The following is a 13,870-nucleotide window of genomic DNA, read 5'->3' on the forward strand; positions in this document are numbered from 1 at the left end:
AAAAGAACTCAAGCCAGGCAGCTGGAGGCTGATTCAAAAGCATAATTAATTAATAAGCATAGAAGGCACACGTCGCGGGAGCCATCGCTAAAAAAAACGTGAAAAACGGCTGATGAAACTGGCCGGCCAAACCGTATCAGTCGGGCCATATTATATTAGCCATTATCAGTGATTTTTGTGTGGGTGTGTGTGTAGACCTGATAGGATTTCTACTTAGTATATAGACTAGTTTCGGAAAGCCTCTTGCGTTGATTTAAATTTAGAAACAAGGCGCGCGACCTAAACACGCCGCCTTATCAATGCAGTCGAAAATGTCGAAGAGCCGAGAGGTACTCATGATCTCTAGCAGTGAAAAGTGCTGATAAACTGCGCAGCATAAACTTAAATCATAAATATAGAACTGGTTTATTTTTGGGACAGAAGACAGAAAGGCAGACCGGCCGCAGAGTGATCAGCAATGCCGTAACTGACCTAGAGCACCTGATCGAAGCGTGATCGCGAAATAAAGAAAGAAGCTGCGGCTATATGTTTGACCAATACGATGCCAACTACTCGAATTTGTTTACTTTTCGGTTTGATCTTATAAATCAAAATGCTTTTGGGGAAAGCGAAATTCTTAAAACTATATATAAGATTTCAGAGAGTGACTAAAAATCTAGAGATAGAGCTGCGACGAGTCAATAATTAATATTTCCAGGAATAAAAGGCAGTTAAAAATTGTATTTAAAAAGAAAGCAAATGGAATATTTCAGGTTGTAACTAACTCGTCTAAGCACAAACAAACCCATATACCTCTAACCCTTACTAAACCAGGGCATTACGAACCTTTCGTTTTTGGCAACCAAACAAACGTAAAAAAAAGGGGGCTCTTCCGCAGCGGAAACGGAAAGAAAAGTCGCAAAATGTCTAAGACTATAAATATAAAGCAAGAAAAGAAATCAGCCATGTTAGCCGATCTTTTGCCATTTCAGGACGGGGTCATAGGCAATCTGAGATGTTGAGAGAACGAATCTGCGTTTTGTTGCGTGTTTTTTTGTTTTGTTTTTTTTGCAATGCAATCCGATCGCGTAATTTTCCATTGCAACTATTTGCGATCGACACTCCAACGACGACAACGACGACGATCAGCATTAAAACAAACTTAATTATGCGATTTATTATGCAAATATATACACGCGCTCACATATATATATAGAAAGCTATAGACGCCGCATCTGAATCCGACCACAACTGATCACGTTTTCGCCGGCTGCCTGAGATACTCGTAATCGTGGCCAGGGAGGGCGATAGTTCCATTGACATCGCTCGCCAGACAGTTCCAGCTCTATATTACTACTACTACTATTACGGTATCTATATAGTACAATTATCGGGCAGCCAGACGGGCCCTAACGCCATACCGTCTGATATCACCTGTCGTCTCTGTTTGATAGTCGTTGCTGAAAGAACTCCCCAAACACCAGACTAGACCACTTCATTAGAGCCATGTTTATTGCTGGGACAAACAAAAATGTGCCACTTATCAACACCTGTTTGTCGGACCAGAGTCGAGACTTTAGTTTGCCCAGTCGAGTGTTTACTGTGGCTAATGTATTTGGATTTCAAATAGGCTGTGCACGCCTCCCCAAGTGATTTGCGTTTTTCGTAATACCTTGCGTTGGATGAAGTAATTAGCAGGCGACGCCTTGACTAAGGGGAGAGTAGTGATAGTTTTTCTACATAGTTTTTCTTCTAGAGAGTAGAGTGTGTTAGCAAACAAAGTTGTATTTAGTTTAAATATAGAATTTTAAGAAGAGAAAAGGAAGATTGCCTAATGTTGAGAAGGAATTTGTAGATTTTGTAATCCAAAAGTAGGATTTTCTTTCTTTTGGCCATCTCATCTTCGGCGCTTAACCTTTCTTTCTTCACCTTCGAAATTTCATTGAAATCTTGATATTAAGCAAATAACAAATAACAACAGCTGCCTAATATAATCAAAATTTGTGCCAAATAAAGAAAATAAAAATAACAGCTAACTGACAGGTTCCAAATTGCAAATATTGTATCTGTCGGCTGATAAAATATTTTTGCATAATTTTGGAATTGAATTTTGTTTGGGGCTGCTACCTGATAAGCAATTAATGAAACAGTAAAATAAACCTACAAGTGGCGTGATTGAAATTTATTTTTAGTTTATTTAAATATTAAGTAAATGCTTTTGAAAGATTTTTGGTTTTTTATTTGAAGTTGAAGTATATTTGTGCAACGTGATGTTGAAAAGATGATGCTGCTGGAAGTACTCTTAGGTTCTTATTATCAAGTACTTCTTAAAAGTTAAATATAGAAGCACTTAACTAAGTTTGTTAAGTATACATTTTTTTAAACTTTCTATTGGTTGTACTTTTTTATGCTCCTATTTAAGCATTAGCCCCCCTTAGCCCCATCTATATAAAAACAAACAAAAAATTGGCAATGCCAACATAAAAAAACGCAACGCCAGCAATTCCGCCTTTCATCACAGCCTGCTGTAACTGTATAAACTATCTTTATGAACATCAATTTCCCCCAACCGCCACTTCCCCCTGGAAAATCTTCATTAATAGTTCCGGTTTATGCGACATTAAAATCAAAGTGAGAGAGGCAACAAAAATGAAGCTGAAAAATATGCTCAAACATTGCATTCAATGTTAAACGCGAGCATTGCACTTGCACAGATACAAATGTATCTGTAGATGGGCATGTACTGCAGATGCAGATGCAGATACAGATACAGATACAGATACAAATATAGATATAGTTATAGCAGCCTGTAGATACAGCTAGAAACGCGTAGACGTGTTTGAATTTTACATGGCCGTTGCATGAGTCAGTTCAGACTACAAAATTTCTCAGACAGAATCGTTTTCAGAGAAATTTTTCGTTTAACCAAGAAATGCGCATTTTCAATTTTGGCACACAATTTTTGATTTGACAATTAACCTTCCATTTTCGGCGAGGTCAGTCTGCAGACTTGACTAATAACTAACTCTTTGTTTGATTATTAAATATTTTTGTCTAGCTCAGTAGTTTGTTTAGCTGGTCATTGAACTCAATGTGTGGCTACTTCTTAGAAGAAGTATTTTTTGCCAAAGTCTCCAGAAAATGTTTATTTTCCTTGCATTGTTGGTTTGGTTTCAAGTTTTTTCTCATGCCAACGGATATTCATGTTTATTTTTATTAGTTTCTTTTTCAAGATATATTCTCTACTAGACTGGTCAGTAAAATATATGTGTTAACTTGTTATATTTAACGAGTCTCATAGGTCTCAACTGGGTCACCTTTTGGCTTATCAATGCCTGTTTATATGAAAAACCATAATGAAATAAGTAGGAATGCAAGGTTAACTGGACAATGGCGATTGTTTAAATACCTTAACAAAAGAAGTGAGATTAAAATAAGTAATGATACTAAGGATTATCAAGGAAGGGAAAGTGTGATTAACTTTTCTTTAAAAGGTTTTTGATTATTTTTAAGATTTTTAGGAGATAAAACTAAGATTTGTAAAAGAAATTAAATATAATTTAGGATAATGATAGCCTGATTCCTGCTTTCAGATCATTTTAAACTTAAATTTCTCTTAAAAACCACTTTACTTACTTTATTTTACCAACATTTCTTAATAAAAACTCATGCCTTTTCATAGAGTATTTAAAACAGATAATCATTAATATACCTTACATATATTTGTATAATTATATAGACTCATGTTTAAATATAAATTACAACAGGCTTACTGCGAACCCAACCCGATTGTAAAAAAATAGCAGCAAAAAAAAATAAGACATAAAAATAATCAACAGGAAAATTGCCTCTGAAAATTTTCCACCCCAACCTGCGTTTTCATATGCGCAAAATAAAGATCAGAAAAGTTCAATGGGTTTATCGATTGAACTTTTACAACCTTTTCACTCATTTTCTATAGTATTTGATGTCAATCAAAGGGATTTTTCCAAGGGGGATCCTTATTTTTATTCCTACTATTGGTCAGTTTGCTTTCCGACTGCTTAGAACATAAACTTTTATGGCTGGCTGTCTGGAAAGGAAAATTATAAGAGAGTTGGCCAAAAGGTGCAACGAATGTGTAGCAAATATTTCCTGCGATAATGGTTGGGAACCTTATCTGATCAGTTAACGCCCACTAATCAAGCGGATTGTAAATTAATCAAAAACAAACCAAAAATAAACTTTCCACTAAGTTGATTTTCCTCTACTTTGGCTGCTTGTTGCGAATATTTTTCAACGCCTACACAGGCTGTTGGGAAAATGAAACGACACCTGGCTACAGAGGGAAAAAACTATTATCGTTAAATGTGATTTTTTAATCAACTTTTTAAGTGGTTAAAAAATGAAAACATAAATATTTTTAATGAGAAAGAATGTCTGAAAATTTTGTTGACATAAATTAAGGGTCTTGAGGAAAATATTTATTAAAAAAATTAACTTAACTTAATGTTAATGATTTTTATAAGTTAAAGTAAATAGCAAATTCTGATTTTTGTAGATTTTTTTTTTGCAGAATTTTTAGGCATTTAAAAATAAATTTTCGAAAAACTTTTTCCCACTTTTGGCTTTAATATTTTTAGGTGTAGGCGTAAATTAAAACCAGTGAGCCTGCAACTTAATTTAATGGTTTTTTACCTTTTTTCATTTGCCTGAAATTTACCTCCAAGAGCCACCTTTTTGTAGCCACCATTAGCTTTTATAATCGAGCATTGATTAAGAACAAAATTTGCTTTGTGTCGCTGCCTTCAGGGGGGAGATTAAATTGTTGTTGCTAGCCGGTCGTGCGACCAACTAAAATAGCAAACACAAATCCAGCACTCTCTCTCCTCTCGTCTTCAATGTTAAGTTCAATGACTAAATTCTATAAATTTTGTTCTTTCGAACTTTTTGTTTGGTTCTCATCGAGAAGCTACGGACAAGGTTTAATCAGCCCAATGATTGCCTGTTATCAGCTCTATATACATGGCCTAGTTTCTTCAACGTTTTTGTGGAAGATGTTGCAAATGGAAGGAGGAGCAGAGGTGTGAGCCCAGGGGTAAGGTCAATTAATAAATTTTATGAACATGAATAATGCATATGAAAACACAGGCACTAACATAAGTGGGGAAAGTCCGGCTTGGGTTCGAGAGAACTTGTTTGCTTTGGTTGGGGAGGTAGAATTGCTTACTTTAAAGTAGTTTAAAAAATCTTTATTTATTCTTAATAAACAAGTTAGAAGAAGGATAAATCTTATAAATATCTTATATAGTTTAACCAAGAAAGGTGTAGAAGGGCAGCTCTTATTATTACCACAAATTAGAAATCATATTGATTATATTTTTTTATTTCTGTTAAAATGCTTTCTCAGATACCCTAACATCCTTGCAGGAGGTCCAAATCTCTCGAATTTTAAATATTTATTTATTACGCCATAAAAGTGCATATAAAATTTTCAAATTTGTGCCAGATAAGAGTCAAAGTAAGCTATATTTCTAAGTAAAAAACATTCAGACATTGCGACTTAACTTAAACATGGTTTACACCTGTACACCCGTAACACCTGCTGATCCACTGATCACTTGAATGATCAGGCCTAGTTCCGCTTGGGTGGGGGGGTTAGCAGATCACCAATCCGAAGGCTTTAAATAGATTGCCACAAGGTCTTACCGTAACTTAGAGGTATATTTTTAGAGGAAACCTTTGCCTTCCGGATTTTGTTATTGAACCGACTATCGATCACGCCCACTCTAATCAGGGCCGCTAATCGCATTTGACCAGCAAAAACCCAGGTTTCCAGGGCCCTTAATCGCGGGATTTAAGTCTGGTATTGGCGCCGCTGTCAAACAGGGTGGAAAAAGTCGGCTCACGTTGCTTGGATTCCCGGTCGCACATATAGTAAGTATGATGGACCACTATCAGTTTAATTAAATGATTTCGAATTTAGATTTCTGGGCAGGCTGGCCAGGCGATTAGTTAACATTTGTTTTCAGCGTGTCCAGTGCTATGGCAAAAAAAGGCCCAGAGCCCCCGAGACGGATGAGATAATTATAATTATGGCTGCTATTGCTGCTGCTGCACAAACACACACCCTCCTTTTGCTCCTAGTTTGTATTTATAGACAAGGTTTATGGGTTTGTTGTGCTGCTGCTGCCCACCTCCATGCCAAGCTGGGATTATAACACCCGCTGGACTCGGCTTACTGGAAGGCCTTGTCTGCTGCTCTAAAAAGTGTAGGTACTGGCAGTATTTTAAACTTGGCGATAGGGCTGTGCAGGTGGGTGCTAAATGGGTGCAAAGGGGTGTGTTTTTCGGTGGGGTTGCTCAGACTTTCGATCCCCTGATAAGGGAAACAAAATTTGTTTTGATAATCGAAAATGACAGGCAGAAAGTTGGCATAAACAAATTATGCAGCAATTTTAAAGCTTTCTTTATTATTGGTTTTTATTTTCATAACGAAATGAACAAAATTTAGTCTTTAGATTTTTTTTAGATTTTAATTTTGATTTTTTTTAATGTGAAATATTTTTAGGGATTTCTGTGATCCACTTATGGATAAGTTAAAAACAAGTCACAATTATATATTTAATCAAAAACTATCAAAACTATTTGAAAAATTATAAATTTAAATTATTTCAAAAATTCTTTTTTCCTTTGCAACCAATTCAAATCTGTACTTTTTTGGCGCCATTGTCACTCACTGCTTAGTTTTACTGCTTGACAACTTAGTTTTACACTGCTTTAAAATCTATCAATCTGGCCACTGCTAGCACAGTTATGTATTTTACCAGCACTGCATTTTGGTCACTCTAGAGTTTTTGTAAACAAAAAAAAAACTTAAATTTTAGCTTAGAAAAACTCCCAAAAATTGTAAAACATTTACCATGGCAAGTGATCTATAAATACCAACAATTAAAACACCAATTCAACTGCTGCTCAGTTTGCAATCTTCGGGTTTATTTAGACACTGATATTAATTAGAGGACTTCAACTTTATGGCTGCTTAAAAACCTTTTTGAAGGGGAAAAAAGTGCTGGAAACCGACTGGGATTTAGTAATCCGGCAGGATTGGTGGCTCCGGTGACCTTTTGCCGCCCCACGAGTGGAAACGCTGCTTCTTGCCCAGCACCACAGAGTTACGCTTCTCGTCCCGCTGCAGCTGGGACTTGATGCGACACCTTTCGATGACCGCATCCCGGATTATCGCTGAGAACTCCGCGTCGCCAAACTGGGCCATTAACAGGCGGAAGAAGGCCCAGATCTCACTGCGCTGAGAAGTGGGCGGTGGTGCATAGTGCCGAAAGAGCCAGCCCTCACCATCCGCATCCTGTCCACCTGGCCTGGCGTTATAGGCATCGCAGACATCTTCGAAACTTAAGATTGCCTGTAAAATGAATCTTCGGTATTTGGATAATTGCACTTCACACGTTCCCAGCTCTGAATCCTGTCCAGAAATTGGTGATGGTAGACTGGCACCATAGATTTCACGGCCAAAGGCCAGGAATACGAAACACAGAACTATCTTAACCATCTTCACCAGCGGTTTAAGCCGTCTTAATCCTCTCGGCCAACTGCGATGTTTGGCGCCGTGTTAACCAGCTTATATAGCAGCTTGATCCTTAAGGCCCCTACCGTCCCACCCACCCACCAGCCGTCGTCTTCCATACAAAACTTTGAAGACCATAAAATAATTATAAAACGTTTGTCGTTCGCATTTTCTAAGCCGTTACACACGTCGCTAAATAAATACGAGTGCGTATTAATAAGCGTCCCAAACGGTTTTTCACACACACTTTTCCGCCGCCCGCCACCCCCCTAGACAATGGCAACAAGTGTCATAAATTTTCACTCGCTTAACTCTAACTTTGCCCTTCCGAACGCGTCTTTATTAATCCTGCCCAGGGATAAACGTGACGTGCACTTGAAACTGAGACGCGAGCTCCCCAAACGCTCTATCTTTATATGCAAAAAACCTTTCTCGCCCACCCCATCCAGCCCACTTTTCCGCAACCCCTTCGCTGGGCTAGCCACTTGAACAAATTGCTCGCTGATTAGCAGGCAAGCGTATGAAATTAATCATATGCAAATATCGTTGACTTTTCTTTTCCTCAAAGCGACTTTGTTGCTGTCGTGGGAGTCGTGGGAGCTGTGGGAGTTGTGGGAGTTCTTGGGATCTAATGTATCCCTAAAGGGTATCATTAGTTGGTAAGGGAAAGTCGCCACTCGCATGTGTCTAGCCTTGGTGACCCAAATTGGACTAGAGAGTGGTCTGCTTGAAGGTAATATGTGCTTTTTGCTAGCTAAGTTAAGCTTAAGAAGCTTTAATATTATTTTTAAAAGAAACTTTAAAGTTTTCCCCTTCTAAAAGGAATGAAAAAGTTATAGTAGCTCCTTGTAGCTCTTACTCTTTATAAAGTTTAAATATCAAAAACTAATATGATATGAGTTCGCCTTTTAAAGGGTATTTCCCACTCCCACTATACTTGCTTTCACTTTTTCTAAGAGCTCTTCACTTGATTCCTCTTCTGGTCTTTAATTTACTAGGAAACGTGATGGCTTAACTTGGCCGTGGGCGTGTGTGCCTAGAACTGAAAGTTGTATAACTTTAAATTATTTTCTTCTACCTAATAATTACCGAAATTTATTTGTCCTTTATAGAAATTTCGTTTCTGTGGCGAAGGCGATTGCCCCGACTGGGTTCTGGCTGAGATCATATCCACGCTCTCCAACTTAAGCATCGAAAACCTGGAAGAACTCAGCGATCTAGTGGCCTTGCGTATTTGTGGACAGAGCTTAGAGGTTTGTAAATATATTTATTAAATCGAGAATTATTATTAATATATTTATTTGTTAGGAAACGAAAATAAAAGCGCTGACCTCTTCGCTTACCAATGAAGGCAAAACTGCTGTGGCCTGCATTGATTTTATGTTAATCAGCGCAGCTCGCTATAGCTGTACGGAAAGTATTTTTGGTGAGGAGATCCAGCAATTGGGACTGCCCAAGGATCATGCCGCAGCCATGTGCAGGGTTCTGCAAAAGCATTCCGCTGGCATACAGCAAACACTGAAGAACAAAGCTTTTAAAAGTGAGTGGATGAGGGAATGGGTATTAACTTGGCTCATATTGCTATAATAATATATTATATTTTACCAACTTTAGTCAACGAACTGCAAAGCGTTCGCAAAGTAACCACACCCGGACGACTGCCTTCAACTTTTACCACCTTGGAAGTAAAAATCTCGCAAGAATTGGTCGATGGCTTGCCAAAGGATACAACTCATGTCTTCAGCATGGATCGACCACAAATGGAGGCTCTGCTGGCGGAGCTGAAATTGGCACGCGAAGTAATGCAGAAATATGAAAACAAAACAGGTTCCTAAAAATATCACAAAAATATGCTTTGTCAGCTATTATTAAAAGATTTACATAATTAGTAACTGATTGTTAGCAAAACGTAAAGTAAAATCTACTTGCAATATTATTTTTAATTATCTCTTATTTCCAGTCTGAAGTTCCAGAATATTTTTATGAAAATTTGCAATAATAAATTATTAGGCATGAAAAACAAAATCCAGCTTAAAGCAATGTCTGTCTTGCGATGTGGTAAACATAATCTGAAACACTAGATTTAAGGTAACTTTCGGGATACCTAGGAAAACTTACCAAGAATATCTAAAGACTTTTTACAAAAAATTTTACAAAATTTGTAAATTTGATTTGCCTTTTAGGCATTTCCAGATGGCGCCACAATTTTCTGAACTAGCAGCAGCAACGTTGTAATGACGCTGCCATAGCTGTCAGCTTTATCTGGGATACAAACCTTACCGGCATTTATTTAGGTGGGTTGGTGGTACCGCTAAATAAGGCAATGCTCTGGCCGAAACAGTCTTAATCAGACTAAACTAAATGGTCTCCAACACGGCCAATTTTGTTCGTTTGGCTTTTAATTTTTAAATTGAAAAAGCTTACTATTTGTTTCAAATATACACAGGATGTACCATATATAGCAGTTTATAAACACATTCAAAGTTTCGTCTTAAGCGAACTTTTTCGAATCAGCTGCAATGTAATAGGGATCGATTACCTTGGTCGTAAGATAAACAAAACTATTCGATTTGATTAATTTATAACTTAAATTAAATTTTAATTTTCATTAATTGTTATAAAAAGAGCACTGAGATTGCATAGGATATTTAACATTCAACTTTTTAGCTTTTATTTCCCGCTCATATTTAAAAATTTTATCTCCACCCAAATTAATTTTGGAATCTCACCCATAAATGTCTTCAAAAGCCAGCCACAGAATTAACCCTTTTCAGGTCAAATTTTACCCAAGGCAGCTTCAGCAGCAGCTCTCATATCACTGCAAATGCTCCATGAACCGAATCGAATTTAATCAACTTCCCTGCAGTATTTTTAGTGCCCATGCAGCCTGATTATTAATTATAGCATAACGTGCGGCGTAAATAAAGTGAAATTTGTTAATAAAAGGCACGGAAAAAGTAACCCTTTTTTTCGTCGGAATAGTAGAATCTGGGGGTTTACCTTGCCACTGCTTTCCACATTTGCTTATCATCCGCTTTGGCCAGCAATTACCGGCGCATCCTTTGGCCATCTCCCAGCTTCCGGTTATTAAAATTATCTGCAATGGCCAAAGGGAGGTGGAAAACAACAAAAAAAACGAAGAAAATTTCAATTAAAAGTGTACAAAAAATAGGAATAAATTAATTTCATTCGCTTGCTCTTTCTTCTCCTGCTGGATTTTCTAATTATGAGCTTTGGCTGCAGCAGCTGCGGAGGTTAAAAGTTGCTTTCTTTTGCTTTTTATAGCAAATTTTGTTGTTTTTTTTTTTTTTTCAATTAAACTTGACCATGTCAAAAGTGAAAAAAGAACGGAGAGAAGTTAGCGACATTTTTTGATTGCTGCGCTTTGCTTTTTTTTCGTGTTATTTTCCCTCTTTTTTATACCCGTTACTCGTAGAGTAAAAGGGTATACTAGATTCGTTGAAAAGTATGTAACAGATAGAAGGAAGCTTTTGCGACCCTATAAAGTATATATATTCTTGATCAGGATCAATAGCGAAGTCGATTGAGCCATGTCCGTCTGTCCGTCCGTCCGTCCGTCCGTCCGTCCGTCCGTCCGTCCGTCCGTCCGTCCGTCCGTCCGTCCGTCCGTCCGTCCGTCCGTCCGTCCGTATGAACGCTGAGATCTCAGGAACTATAGCAGATACAAATCTGAGATTAAGCATGAAGATTCTTGAGGTCCCGGGACAGCGCAAGTTTATTACAGCATCCTGCCACGCCCACTCTAACGCCCACAAATCGCAAAAAACTAAAATTGCTGAAATCTCAGGAACTATTGTAGATAGAAAGTTGAAATTCAGAACGTATAATCTTTAGATGACAGCGCATCTTATAGTGCTACTACTATCCGGCCACACCCACCCATACGCCCACAAGGCTCAAAAGACGGTTTTCGGATTTTCTAGAAAAGCTGATATCCCGGTAACTATAAGAGATAGAAAGTTCGGATCAAGCATGTATGTTTCTATGATGCTCCCAATGCGAATTGTTTTTTTCCAATCACGCCACGCCCACTCTAACGCCCACAAAACCCGAAAAACCAAAAATGCAAAAATCTCGAAAACTATAAAAGCTACACAATTTTGCTTAGGACCACGTATTGAGGAGATGCCTCTGCAACTTGCCACGAAGTTGCATCTTGCCACGCCCACTCTAACGCCCACAAACCGCGGAAAACTGTGGAGTCTATAATATTATTATGAATGCCTTCGTTTGACCTTGTGTAACTTATTTCTGCTAATATCTATCGATTTACAAAAGATTTTTCAAATCGGAACATTATTTCGCTATTTATGAAGAAATTAAGGTTATAAGGCTCCACATGGGCAGTGACGTCACTATAAGCATACTCAACATACTTCCTCCGACAATAGGTGGCGCCTTGTGAATTTCCACTAGCAAAATTAATATTTCAAAATTGTGTAAAACAGTAACGGGTATCTTATAGTCGCGGCACTCGACTATAGCGTTTCCTCTTGTTTTCATTTTATTTTTCTTGATTTTTTCTGCTTTTGGCCACATGTTGCTGACACTTGCAGCAGTTGCTGGGCACCTACATACCCCCCAACCTCTTGAATCTCCCTCTTTCCAATCCACTTGGAACTTTGATTTATGATGCCCAATGCTACTGCCCACACTCCCCCCGGCTCTCCTTCTTGGCATTGTCACCTGTTCTTTAATTAAATTTCTTCTCAAGGTCTCAATGAACTGCTGCCTTGATTTCCGTCCCTCTCACCCAGCTGAGTGCAAATATCATATCCGTTGGTAAATAAATGTTCCACGTAGCTCTGTTCCAATTACCCCGGCAACTATTTACTCAGCATTTAGTTGGCGGTGCCTCATCCGCATTTCCCATTCTCGTTCGCGCAAAATGATATCTAAACATACGACGGTATGGGTGTTTGGCGGAAAATTCGTGTAAACAAGGCGGCTATGTCAACAGAAATGGTGCACATAATATGGTAAGGAGGTGAGGTAATTTGGGGGAAGGGCTGCCCTGGCAGAAGGTTGTCTGTCAGAAAGTGTGGGGAGTTTTGGGCAGAGTGGGTGGGAAGAGGAGTTACTGAAGAAGAAGAAGACTCTCTATTTAGTAAACAGCAAACTTTCTACTTAATATCTGACACATTGACAATGACATTCGAAATGTCAAAGTCAAAATTAATGATAGTTCAAAAAGCAAACGCTACATGGGCCACCCTGTAGATATAATAATAATATAAATAAAATATAAAAAAAATTTAAATACCTTTTATTAATATATTTTTACCTTTAATTTTTATTAAAAGTAAAATATTTCATATTAAATTCCCATCAAAATACTTTTAAATCCACCCTCGCTAGTCTTTTCATCCAACCTGGGATACCGCAACCCACAACCGATTCCGTTTGGCAACGCCCAAACATGTGTAGCGTTATGTCAGCAACAAACCAACCCACCCACCCATCCATCCATCCATCCATCCAACAATCCGGCGTGGAAGCCACTTTCCTAACCATCCCAAAACGTCCCGAAACCATCCTGCTAAAGGCTGTCGCATTACGCGCCTGTTACCATATCTTTACAACTGTATCTGCAGATCGTCCTCCACGCACTTGTATGACAAAGCACAAAACTTAAAAACCTTATGCATGTGATTTGAGGGGTGATTTTGTTATGGGCGGAGGACACAAGTGTTGGCCTTTTGTTGGTGGTGGTAGAGGACGGAAATCCTTCTTGTTGCTCGGTTGAGCCTGCTTCCGTTACGGTTTTTAGTTCGACGATGATGCGATGTCGCACCCCTGCGATGATTTTTAGCTTGGTTGGCCTGGCCACCACTACACGCCAACCCCCCTCTGGTTGTTTTAGTAGAGAGAGGGGGGAAAATACAACTTTTTGACTTTTTCAATTCGACTCCCTGTGTTTTCGGGGATCTTTCTCGACGGGTTACCCTAGGCGTAATAATGAAATAAACGTTCCGCTAAATGCCTACGTATTTGGCACTAAGGGGAAAGTGAGCTGCTCGTGGTGGGTGTGGATCTCATTCAATTAATTCAATGGGATTTGGGTTTAAGAGCTCTTTGTGTGTGGAGAAAATGAATCAAGTGGAAGTTTCTAATGGGGTAACCACAAATGATTTTAACTTAGTTTGTAAATGAAGCCTTGTCAAGCTTGCTTAAAGTTAGTAAAAGATTATTTATTGAAAATCAAATATTTTTAGTTAAACATTAATTCAAAGTCATAAAGTTAAACTAAATATTTCCCATTTATTTTTATTTTATTAGTGATAAATCTTTAAGGCTTCGCTTTTT

General features: G+C 38.2%; 2 protein-coding genes across 2 annotated transcripts; one reads left to right on the plus strand and one right to left on the minus strand.

Moving 5' to 3' along the window:
* The first annotated feature begins 6,821 nt into the window (after positions 1 to 6,821).
* On the plus strand, positions 6,822 to 9,568 carry LOC108106026 (COMM domain-containing protein 4). Its single transcript, XM_017212875.2, has 4 exons — positions 6,822 to 6,884; positions 8,656 to 8,796; positions 8,852 to 9,083; positions 9,158 to 9,568. Exons 1-4 carry the CDS (start codon positions 6,882 to 6,884, stop codon positions 9,376 to 9,378), a joined length of 597 nt encoding a protein of 198 aa, XP_017068364.1. The 5' UTR covers positions 6,822 to 6,881; the 3' UTR covers positions 9,379 to 9,568.
* LOC108106027 (leucokinin) lies at positions 6,934 to 8,270 on the minus strand. Its single transcript, XM_017212876.2, has one exon. The coding sequence runs from the start codon at positions 7,526 to 7,528 to the stop codon at positions 7,049 to 7,051; it is 480 nt and encodes a 159-aa protein (XP_017068365.1). The 5' UTR covers positions 7,529 to 8,270; the 3' UTR covers positions 6,934 to 7,048.
* Positions 9,569 to 13,870: the final 4,302 nt, after the last annotated feature.

This window comes from Drosophila eugracilis, unplaced genomic scaffold (assembly GCF_018153835.1).
Source record: "Drosophila eugracilis isolate 14026-0451.02 unplaced genomic scaffold, ASM1815383v1 contig_2154, whole genome shotgun sequence".
NCBI lineage: Eukaryota > Metazoa > Arthropoda > Insecta > Diptera > Drosophilidae > Drosophila > Drosophila eugracilis.